Here is a 12,377-nt window from a genome sequence, read left to right as displayed (position 1 = left end):
TTACGTTTCCCCTTTTTCCGTTTTATTGTTCTGACTTTTTCTGAGATGTCCCGTTAGCAGAATGGAGTCTATTTGAAACAAGGGACTGATGACCTTGCTGTTTGGTCCCTTTAACCTCAAACAACCAACCAACCAACCAACCAATTATGCTGTTTTCTCTTCAGTGATGTAGGCTGGGTGTATTCCCAGTGGTAGGGAACTTATAAAATGGGAATATTGCCGGAAATATTTCTTTGCCTGGGAAGATTCCCAAAATTTGGGAATTTATGAAAATTTTTAAATTTTTGGGGGTTTAACTCTTACAGTTAAAGAACCTTAAAAGTAGGTTAACCAAGTAAATTCATACATTTTAATCCAAGATTTATCATTCCACGCATTAATTTCTGTGCAAATTCCAGGCAAAACATCATTTACCATAACTGTGGTGGAAAAAATAATTCAAAATATTCACTAGGCCTACTATTTTTAGGCAAGTTGGAACCCCACATTTCTCTGAATGAAACCTAAACTTAAAAAATATATCGCTGGAGGTGTAATTCTCAACCGGTGGTTATCTGTAGTATTTTTTAATTTTTCCAAACAAATGACTAGTGGTGTTTCACTTTCAGAATTCAGACTCCTCATTTCCTGTGATGAATTATGATCTATATATTTATTTTCCAAAATATTGCTATCACTTTCACTTTTAGAATTGTTAATGAATATTTTACCATGTTCTGTGTTAATAAAATCACTTGTATTTTCAAGTAAGTCATAAACCTCCGCTGGTTTATTTGCATAATTTTTCCCCGAAATGCCATTTTCAATGACTAATGTTTACAGACTTTGCACAAGTTTAAAATAAACTTTATAGCCTAAAATACCTCTAACATCAACAGAAAAATTAACAGATTGAATAAACAAGCTTCCCTGTGTATTTTAGTAACTTCAGTTACTCATTAGATGGTATATCAATATTATAAACTCGAAAGGTTATTTTGATGTTGGCAGTTGTAGGTAACATAAGAGTTGTAATTGTTGATGCTTGGCAATTCTAGGGCTAATTCTTTGATATTTAAAACATTGAAAACAAAAAAGTGTTTATTTCTAACAAGGAGGTTAAGTCCAGATCTGTATAAATTTGAATTAACCATATAATTACTGCTTTTACCTATTTTTACCTTTTAACAGTTTTTTGAGCTATCTTGCTAATTAATCATAAATTCCCAGGAATTTATGAATTTTGGGAATATTACCGGCAATATTCCCTTGGAATATTTCTTTGATTTTAAATTACCAGGAATTTTACAACACTATTTCTGTTCCTCTTCCAGTGTTGCAATAGTGAGCTGTCAGTTGCAGCTTACACTGCGCAGGTTAGAGGAATGGTCTGCAAAGACAGGGTTTCAGTTTTCTGCAGATTCTTTGTGTGTGTGTGTGTGTGTGTGTGTGTGTGTGTGTGTGTGTGTGTGTGTGTGTTTTTTTTGTTGTGTGTGTGTGTGTGTTTTTTTTGTTGTGTGTGTGTGTGTGTTTTTTTTGTTGTGTGTGTGTGTGTGTGTGTGTGTTTTTTTGTTTTTGTGTGTGTTTTTTTGTTTTTGTGTGTGTTTTTTTGTTTTTGTGTGTGTTTTTTTGTTTTTGTGTGTGTTTTTTTGTTTTTGTGTGTGTTTTTTGTTTTTGTGTGTGTTTTTTGTTTTTGTGTGTGTTTTTTTGTTTTTGTGTGTGTTTTTTTGTTTTTGTGTGTGTTTTTTTGTTTTTGTGTGTGTTTTTTTGTTTTTGTGTGTGTTTTTTTGTTTTTGTGTGTGTTTTTTTGTTTTTGTGTGTGTTTTTTTGTTTTTGTGTGTGTTTTTTTGTTTTTGTGTGTGTTTTTTTGTTTTTGTGTGTGTTTTTTTGTTTTTGTGTGTGTTTTTTTGTTTTTGTGTGTGTTTTTTTGTTTTTGTGTGTGTTTTTTTGTTTTTGTGTGTGTTTTTTTGTTTTTGTGTGTGTTTTTTTGTTTTTGTGTGTGTTTTTTTGTTTTTGTGTGTGTTTTTTTGTTTTTGTGTGTGTTTTTTTGTTTCTGTGTGTGTTTTTTTGTTTCTGTGTGTGTTTTTTTGTTTCTGTGTGTGTTTTTTTTGTTTCTGTGTGTGTTTTTTTGTTTCTGTGTGTGTTTTTTTGTTTCTGTGTGTGTTTTTTTGTTTCTGTGTGTGTTTTTTTGTTTCTGTGTGTGTTTTTTTGTTTCTGTGTGTGTTTTTTTGTTTCTGTGTGTGTTTTTTTGTTTCTGTGTGTGTTTTTTTGTTTCTGTGTGTGTTTTTGTTTTTGTGTGTGTGTGTGTGTGTGTGTGTGTGTGTGTGTTTTTTTTTTTGTTTTTGTGTGCGTGTGTGTGTGTTTTTTTTTTTGTTTTGTGTGCGTGTGTGTGCGCGTGTGTAAGTTCTTCACAGCTGTGACTTCACCTCTTGCTCGTCCGTCTCTGGAAACCTTTTATCCAACCGTTCGTGAGCCACAATGCCATTTGGGATCTGCATGCAGTGTGAGCTGGAGTCTGCCCATGTGGAGAAAGTACAACCCCAAATCTAGGGTTTTAACTCTCCACCACCCTGGCTACTAAGGAATCCCAACATAATTTTAGATTTAGTGCAGTACAGAAGAGATTACATTCCTGCTTCTGTTCTTAATGTGATATTTGTTGACATTTTATATGAGCACTTCATCTATGTAGCTGTCCTTACGGATGGGTTAAAGCAGGGGTGTCTGTGGGTTGCTCTGTCATTTTCCTGGGTCATGTCCTCATGGTCTGACTGCTTCAAGAATGTGCTGACCTCGATGCAAACTTGTGGGCACTAGAGCAAATGAGACTACCTTCCTGTCCTAAATTTCTTGTCTGTTCAGATTGAGTGCCCCTCACTGTCTCCAACATTTGTAGCCAGCAGCTAAAGTAATCCAGAATACCCAGGATGCCTCCTCCAACTACAGCGAATAGGGAATGAGATTTCTTTCTGCTAGATACCAGAGCACATGGATATTGTGGGGAATTAAAGGGCAGATCTAGCAGCCAAGGAGGCATGTTGTGATCCTCGGGTATCTGTGTGCCATCCCCTTGGATGCTATCACCTCACTGTTGAGGTACAGTGTTATGGGTCGATGGGAAGGTGAGTGGCTCGAAGTGACTGGCAATAAGCTCCGTATAGTAAACCCCCCAATGTGGGCATAGTATACTTCCTTCCAGCTTTGTAGAAGAGTCCTCCTTACTTGTCTTCATATAGACCAAAGCCCTATGATGCTCGGCTTCTTACTCTGACGTATGGATAACCAAGGGCCACATTTTATTGGACTTCGTTTCATTTTCCGTCCACGGTGGATTTCCCAAAGGATCTATTTTAAGTACTGTTCAAATGAATGTGGTTCAGATTTTGAAGTCTTGTGAGTTTTCCAACATTTTTAACAAGATTTTAATATCATGATTTTTAATGTGTTAATGGGGTGACAGGCTCGCACAAGTTTTTTGTAAGTGGTCAGTCAGTCACATTTTTCCTGTGCTTTTCTTTTAGTTCTTCTGTGTTTTGTTTTCTCAGTGTTTTAATGTGTAGCTACTGCCCCTCTTTCTAATTTGTTTTAGCACTTGTGAGAGAGTGATGTGTGGTCATTTTGAGTGCATGAGTGTGCAACAATTTTAGTTTCTCTCATTTGTTCTAGTAGTGGCTTGCTGATGACCTTTCCGTTCAGCGTTGCAGCAACATCATCTGGCCCTGAGAGTCATCCTTAGAGCTCATTTTCATACCATCTGCTGGTACCTATACTGTTATAAAAACCAGTGTGTGACCTTGTACCGTGTATATCCATTTCCATTTTAATAATTCATTTATTTGTTCGCAGTTTTTTGTTGTTTCCCCACTTCTTGTCTACTGCAAACAATATTTCCATTTTTCTCTTCCTGACCTTTAAATTCCACTGCAAAAGTGGATACACCATGTGATCAAAAGGATCCGGACACTCCCAGAAACAGAAGTTTTTCATATTAGGTGCACTGTACTGCCATCTACTGCCAGGTGCTCCGTATCAGCAAGCTTAGTAGTCATTAGACATCATGAGAGAGCAGAATGGGGTGCTCTGCAGTACTCAGACTTCAAATGTGGTCAGTTGATTGGGTGCCACTTGTGTCAAATGTGTCGTATGTCTGTATGAGAGATTTCCACACTCGGAAACATCCTTAGGTCCACTGCTTCCGTTGTGATATTGAAGTGGAAACGTGAAGGGACACGTACAAAAGCGTACAGGCCGACCTCATCTGTTGACAGACAGACCACCAACAGTTGAAGAGGGTCATAAAGTGTAATAGGCAGACATGTATCCAGACCATCACACACGAATTCCAAACTGCATCAGGATCTTCTGCAAGTACTGTGGCAGTTAGGTGGGAGGTGAGAAAACTTGGATTTCATGGTCAAGCAGCCACACATCCCACCGGTAAATGCCAAATGATGCCTCACTTGCTGTAAGGAGTGTAAACAAGGGACGACTGAACAGTGGAAAAATGTTGTGTGGAGTGACGGAATCATGGTACCCAATGTGGAGATCCAATGGCAGGATGTGGGTAAGGCAAATGCCCGGTGAATGTCATCTGCCAGGGTATGTAGAGCCAACAGTAAAATTCGGATGTGGTGGTGTTACGGTGTGGTCGTGTTTTTCATGGAGGTGGCATGCACCTCTTGTTATTTCGCATGGCACTACCACAGCACACGCCTACATTGATGTTTTAAGCACTTTCTTGCTTCCCACTGTTGCAGAGCAATTCGGGAATGGCGACTGCATCTTTCAACACAATCAAGCACCTGTTCGTAATGCACAGCATGTGGCAGAGAGGTTACCTGACAATAACATCCCTGTAATGGACTGGCATGCACAGTCCTGACCTGAATCTTATAGAACACGTTTGGGATGTTTTGGAATGCAGACTTCGTACCAGGCCTCACCGACCAACATTGATACCTCTCCTCAGTGCAGTACTCCATGAAGGAAGGGCTGCCATTCCCAAAGAAACCTTACAGCACCTGATTGAACATAGGTATGCAAGAGTGGAAGCTGTCATCAAGGCTAAGGGTGGGCCAACACAATTTTGAATTCCAGCATTACTGATGGAGGACACCGCGAGCTTGTAAGTCATTTTCAGTCAGGTGTCGGGATTCTTTTGATCGCATTAGTGTATACTTTCCAATTTGTTCACATTCTGCCCCTTTCTTTGCCTCGATAAGGACAATTATGTCCATCTTTTACTTACCTATTCGCCTGAAGACCTCTTAGTTCTTAGTGTTTAATCTTACATGTTCCCTGTTCCTCTATTTCAATTTTGTTTTTGTTTACTGGTTTGTCTCCTATATTGGGTCCAGTTCTGTGACTTACTTTGAGATTTCTGGGGGTTTAGTGTTTTTTCAGGAGACAGGGTGCAGACCCATTGCTCCAACCCCCTACCAGGAGACCTGGATAATTTTTATTAAAGGTTTCTTTTCTATTGTCTTTAATGACCCAACATCGTTCCTACAAGGCAATAGACCGTGTTGTCTCCCCTGCCATACTGATTATCTTCATCTACACCTTCCCTGACATTCAGTACTTCACACCGTATCCCTGGCTTTACATGGTACTCTCAACTGGTCTGGGTGATGTGCTTTTTTTTTTTCTTTCTTTTTTCTTCACAAGGTGTTACTGTTCTCGCCCGTTCTTTCTCAACCGGGCTTGGGACTGCATATGGCAAAGTTGGTCTTCTTGTTACCACTTTTAGTAGAATTTTTCTTGTATTAGTGTCCTGTTGAGTGTTCTTTGTATATGTCTGAGTTCTCAATTTTCTGTTCGTCTTCTAGTCTTGGTACTAAATTCTGCCAGCTTCAGCTGATACTCCATAGAATGAAGTAAGTTTTCCACAGACAAAAATTGTGTACTTCAACTTTGTTTTCATTGTGTTTTTCATATACCTTGGATGCACTTGGGTACCTCTCCTCTTGATTTAATGGATTCTGAAATTTTTAGGCATTACAGTGGATAAAAGGCATACTTTGAATTCCATTTGTGACCTTAAAACCAGATCGTAGTATTTACTTAATTACTTGGTATCTCTTAGTGGGAAAACTTGGTGGGAGAGAGGTGCACCAGTGTGTGTCTGCTGTAATTTTATAGAAACTGTGGTTTCTCCTGTCCCCATTAGGGCTAGAGACTGTACAGATCTGCATATTCTTTTACTTGAAGATTTTAGATTCAGTCCATCATGATGGCATGAGGTGGGGTACTGGGCCTTAGAAAAAGTCCCATGCTCTTTTTGAGTTGATGTTGGTGAGCTGCAATTATCAATCTAGAAACACACCAGGAAATAAGATTCCTAATTTAGTTCTTTTATGCAGCCATCTGTGTAAAATTTGGATGGCATCTTCCTGTGAAGTAGTTAATGTGTTGCAATAAAAAGTACCATGTGCCATTAATTTTATGGTGACTTGTGGTGTACAGGTGAAATGTATATTCCATCCATCCAAGACTGACGGTATCCCGTGTATTGGTTGATATCCCCCTTCTTGTGGCCCTTCGTAATGAGTATAGCTTTCCAGATTCCTCGTCTTTAATATTAGCAGACAATTCATGGATGTTTGAACTGGTGCTCAGTTTCCTATGTGAAAGTGGTTTTTATTTTCAGTAGCAATGTTCTGCTTCACTCCTGGGGCAGGGTGGTTGTGGTTGGGGCCTTTTTTGTTTTTTTTTTTGTTTTTTGTTTTTTTTTTGTTTTATTGTTTTATCTGGTATCCATGACCACTACCCGTGTAAAGACCACTCTTCTATTTCTCTGTTTTCCATTTTCTAGATTTTGCGTACCCTTTTTTTGAATCTGCCCACTTTCAGTGGACACCTATCTTACGCAAGTAACTTTCGAATCGTGGGACTGATAACTTCACCATTTAGTGCCATACCCCCACCTCCCCCCAATCAATCAATGAAGTTTTCATGCAGGAATATTATAGACCTTCCAAAAGGAGAACTGAACTGGTGGTTGGGCTCAAGAATGTGAGAGTAACATGCAGAATATGATGAAGACAGTAGATTACAAAATAGTAATAATGGAAGTCTTTGTTACACTTAAGAGCACAATATTTCCAGAACACATTAGGGCATGATTCATTCACTCGAAAAGGTCTTATATACACAATCCAGTCTGCTGCAGCACTTTGGACTCCACTGCAGTGTGTAAGGGGGAAACCATTTGTGGCAAATGTGGGGCAGCCCAATATAAACAGACAAAAGAATTCAATAGTAATGAATGGGAAAGAATATGAAAGAGTGAAAACATTTAAATATTTAGGTTCTGTAATAACAGAGAACAATAAAGTAGCAGTAGCAATTCAAGAAAGGATAGCAAGTGGAAATTGTTGCTATTTTGCCTTGCAGAATGTATTTAACTCCAGGAATGTTAGTAGGAATAAAAAAATCAAAGTATACACGACCATATCAAGACCTGTAGTAATATATGGATCAGAAGGCTGGGTATTGATGTTAAAGGAAGAGAACTGGTTATTGAGATGGGAAAGAAAGATACTGAGAAGGATTTTTCGAGCAGTGAGAGAGAAAGATGGCTGGAGAGTACGGACAAATGTAGAACTTCAAAAACTTTTTGGACAGATGGATATTGTTGTTAAAATTAAGATGGGAAGAATAAGATGGGCAGGACATGTACAGAGAATGCCAGAAACTCGGAATGTCACGAAAGTGTTCATGGAAAAACCTGACGGGAGGAGGAGAAGAGGTAGACCCAGGAAAAGGTGGGTGGACAATATGGAAGAAGATCTAAAGGCGATGGAATAAGAAACTGGAGAAGGAAGGCGGTGGACAGAGAAGAATGGAGGCAGGTGGTACAGGAGGCCAGTTTTCTTCAAGGACTTATATAGCCAACCAAGATGATGGTACAGGCCAGGCCCAAGGAGGGGTGATTGCGTGAGCTGTAGCCTTCTCAAATTGCCAATTGGCCCCTCCATTGGGTGTTACAGAGGTGGGAACAATCACCTAAGGCAGGTGCGCCCCTTATGAAAGGAGCCCCCAGTTGGAAGGAGCGTTCCACTGGAGATGCTGGAAATCATGGGGGATTTCCTCATGATCAGTCAATCGTCTTCCCACTCATCTTCTACAAAACGTAAATGCAATGAGGCTAATGATTCAAAGACCCTTCCTGCTGCAGCATGGTTTATCTTGGTATCGCATACTGAAGACAGTCATTCACCTCCTCCCTGTGTTCGTCTTCTATAGTTTTGACTTGGGCGTGTATGGCCCCATTTGTTTTTTGTGCCCCAAAACAAAACAAACCACCACCTCCCTACTACTCCTACTCCTACATCCATCTGTCTGTCCATCCCCCACTCTCTGTCCATGTTCTCTTCCTGCTTCACCCCCCCCCCCCCCCCCCTCTCTCTCTCTCTCTCTCTCTCTCTCTCTCTCTCTCTCTCTGATTTTGTTGTAGAATTCTAATCATAAGCCGATAAATCATAAATATAACTTTGCTGTTTGCTAACAACGTTTCGCTACTATATATTTGACATACATATGTAGATATCATACCTATTAGAACTACAGAGTGCCGGCCAGGGTGGCCAAGCAGTTGTAGGCACTACAGTCTGGAACCGCGTGACCGCTACGGTTGCAGGTTCGAATCCTGCCTCGGGCATGGATGTGTGTGATGTCCTTAGGTTAGCTAGCTTTAAGTAGTTCTAAGTCTAGGGGACTGATGACCTCAGCAGTTAAGTCCCATAGTGCTCAGAGCCATTTGAACCATTTAGAACTACAGAGCCTTTGTGTGTCCATACATTTATTATAGTAATATGTATAAATTTGAAGTAAATCAGTAAAGAACTTTTTGAGATTCGTGGTATATTATTTCCTCTTTGTGTATTACATATTTATTTATATATTATACATATTTTAGAAATTGATATATAGAAACATACATGTACTTAACTGCAACATTGTGTCAAAATTTCATAGCAAGTGATGAAGATAAGATTTTGAACAAATGAACACTTAAATTTTTATTTGTATTATTATAATCCCAGTAATTTCTCCTTGTTTTAATAAGGGCATTGTCAACCTTGATGTTGAGTGCCAATAAAACACAAATGTGCGCACCCCCCCCCCCCCCCACACACACCACACACACACACACACACACACACACACACACACACACACACACACACACAGTGAGACAGAGTGAGAGATAGTGAGAGTCCCTTTATGACAATATAAAATAAGAAGTCTGTTCAAAGTGAGCTAATCATTCCTCTTGTTCAGAACAACTTGTTCATGTCTTCCTGTAGGTATGAACTTGTATTTGAGATCGTGGTAATTTTGGTTTCAGTGATCATTCTTACATTTTCTTGTGCAGCTGATTTTTTTTCCAGATAATTATATTCGTATATTTTATACATTATTTGCATCCTTTGACAGTATCTAAAGTGATAAATTTTTTAGTGAGAGTTTCACTCATATCATTTAAATTATTTTAAACATAAGAAGTTGACTGTATTTCTGTATTCCTCTCAGAAGTGATTGAAGCACCAGAGAAATTAAGTTACATTCTCTGTTGACTCTTTGATTATAGAAGCATAATACTTAGCATATGGTTATAACTTGAGTCATTGGCACTTGCATCACTGTAAACCATGAAAGAAATATGTTTCATGCACTGGTGTTATTGTTTTACAGTCCTGTGATTCAAGGATTGACTGAAAATCTGTTTTTCAGATTTTCAGAAGAGGGAAGAGTGAATCACAATTTTAGCAGCATGAATAGGGAAGGCTAGAAATGGATGCTCCAGCTATGTAACACAGATCATGAGCACAATGACTGTCTTTGCTACAGTGAAGGAGACTGTTGTTTTGAGAGCAGATAACCTGAGGACAGTTTCTGAAAAAAAAAAAAAAGAAAATACCATTATGCAAGTGAAAATGTCAGTTACACAAATTGGGTTGCACAGTGAATACATGAGGCCTGCTGGAAAGCCGTGAATTGGCACCAGCAGCAGGTAAAACACTGCAGAAGCTATTTATGAATTCTGGATGAATCTTCCTAAAACCTGTAGTTAAAGTAGCACTGCATCTTCTGTAGAAAACATTGCACTGATCTTCTTTATCTATGCTAAAGTTGCCAGAAATTGTAAAGCGCATTCTATACCTACTAAATAAGTATCTGGTGGTGTCACTATTACATGATAAAAGCACCTCAGAAATAAAATTTCACTAAAAGCCTGTATGATGAAAATGTGCAGCAGTTTAATAACTAACCAGTGCATGATCAATTTATTGAAACTGTTCAGTTTTCACTTTTTTGTGCACTGTGATGTGGATACCTTTAACAGTTAATAAGCTCATGTCTAAATGTGTGATTTTGTCATGTTTCTGCTGCTTCTGTAGTTTCTGGGATTGTGTGTTATTTGCAATAAAGTCCTCAGTGAATGTGAATTTATTGTTAAAGTGCTTCATGACTGTTAAGCTTGAATAATTGTAGTGTCCATAGCTGATACATTGTAATTTAAACACATTGTGCCTGTTGTTCACATTTTCGTGACAAATTTATTCACAAATTGACTTTTTCAGGTTATTTAATCACATTTGTAAATTAAAGGCTATGTATTACTTTCCTTTTTGTAGTTAAACAACTTAAAGACAGTTTTTTTGTGTGTGTGTGTGCTGAATGAGATTTAAGCAGTCTATGCTTTCTTTTCAGAATGTTATTGGTGAAGTTTATGAAGTTGATGATTCTATGCTGAAGGCTTTGGATGGTTTAGAAAGTCATCCAGACTTGTACTGTAGGTTGGAAGACCATGTACGGATTCTTAATGTAAAAGAAGTGAGCAGTGAAATGCAACCAGTTCTCAAATGCTGGATTTACTTCATTCTAAACCTGGAGAAAGATATTGGAAGTTCATTTCTCAGTGAATATCATTCTGAAGGACCTCATGGGAAATCATATGTGAGAAGGGAAAAGAATGTGGATTATACTGTACTAAAGCATCAGTTGCATTGCAAAGAATGATATTTTGTGATGATCATAAAAATTGACATGGGGTACATACTGCAATAGCCATAATAAAATGTGTGCTTTATGTACAGATTAAAAACTGGAAGTAGTCTATATTTATAATTTCATGTAAACTGTGTTCAGTACAGTCTGAGGGAGAAATAAAATGGCTGCACATTTATTTTTATTTTATTTTTTGTTGCCTGCAAATGAAACCTTTCCTTAGTAGTGTTGAATATAGCACTCTCACTGGAATAACTGGTCACAGCACAAGAAAATCAGAAACTGATAGCTGTGGTGTCAGTGAAATTGAAGGAGCATAAAATGTCAATTATACAGGGTGAGTCACCTAACGTTACTGCTGGATTTATTTCGTAAACCACATCAAATAATGACGAACAGATTCCACAGACCGAACGTGAGGAGAGGGGCTAGTACACTAGCCCCTCTACTCACGTTCGGTCTGTGGAATTGGTTCATCAGTATTTGATGTGGTTTACGAAATAAATCCACCGGTAACGTTAGGTGACTCACCCTGTATATTTTCAGTCCAGTTAACAGCTGCTTAATTTCACAGTTACAGTAACATGACTAACTTAAATCTACTGGGGAAGTATCAAGTGATTGATACATCATGCTTGTACCAACCTTTTGAAACTGGCAACTGAGAACAATAACCTGATATGCTGATATTAATTGCACGTGGAGCTTCTTTGTGTTAATCTGAATATGACCTTCAGAAAAGGCTGCAACTGGTTACACTGCAGTTATCAAATCAGCTGGCTCCATACTGAAATAATATCAGTGTATTAACATGGTTTCTTTTCTTGACACTATATTTTTACAATGTGGGCACATAATGTGAAAAGGAGGCAGCTCATGTGGATGGTGTACTAAGCAGCATACAGATAATGTATGATTACTTATGTGCAAGGAAAGTACTTGAATTCCAGCAAACACATCTGTAAGAAATCATGGTTACAGTACCATTACGTGCATCTCAGTGTGCTGGTGAATGTTGTTTCTCTGCAGTACTCTACAAATGTGCTCTTCATGTCACTGCAGGTATCGTCGTACAGGGCACCCCACTTAAAACTGGTATGCCTTGTGTACTGGTTCATGATCTCCACTTGAATAGCTTGTGAAGTGGCAACACTGTCTTGAAACTTGGTTATGCTGCATGTTATCGGAAAGTTGAGTGCAGCTGTGTGTTCATGCATCAGTTCCTGTGAGAAGCTTGTATTGTTTGTTGTTACAGAAATGGCTCAGTTTGCATTGGTGTGTTACATCAGGACAGAAATGTAAAGAAATGTTTCAAGCAAAATATCCTGGTAGCAAACTTCCCACAACTAACACCATTAAAGATGTGTACAACAAATGGAGGG

At 38.5% G+C, this 12,377-nt stretch overlaps 1 protein-coding gene across 1 annotated transcript in view; it reads left to right on the top strand.

The window, feature by feature from the left end:
* Positions 1-11,173, top strand: part of LOC124556711 (putative gamma-glutamylcyclotransferase CG2811) — a 35,830-nt gene extending 24,657 nt beyond the window's left edge. The window contains exon 2 of the mRNA XM_047130697.1: positions 10,699-11,173. Within this exon, the coding sequence (XP_046986653.1) occupies positions 10,699-11,007 (309 nt within the window). The 3' untranslated portion in view covers positions 11,008-11,173. The remainder of the gene's footprint in view (positions 1-10,698) is intronic.
* The last annotated feature ends 1,204 nt before the right edge of the window (positions 11,174-12,377 follow it).

The sequence above is a fragment of the Schistocerca americana genome, chromosome X (assembly GCF_021461395.2).
Source record: "Schistocerca americana isolate TAMUIC-IGC-003095 chromosome X, iqSchAmer2.1, whole genome shotgun sequence".
Classification (NCBI taxonomy): domain Eukaryota; kingdom Metazoa; phylum Arthropoda; class Insecta; order Orthoptera; family Acrididae; genus Schistocerca; species Schistocerca americana.
This window is presented reverse-complemented; position numbering and strand designations above follow the sequence as displayed.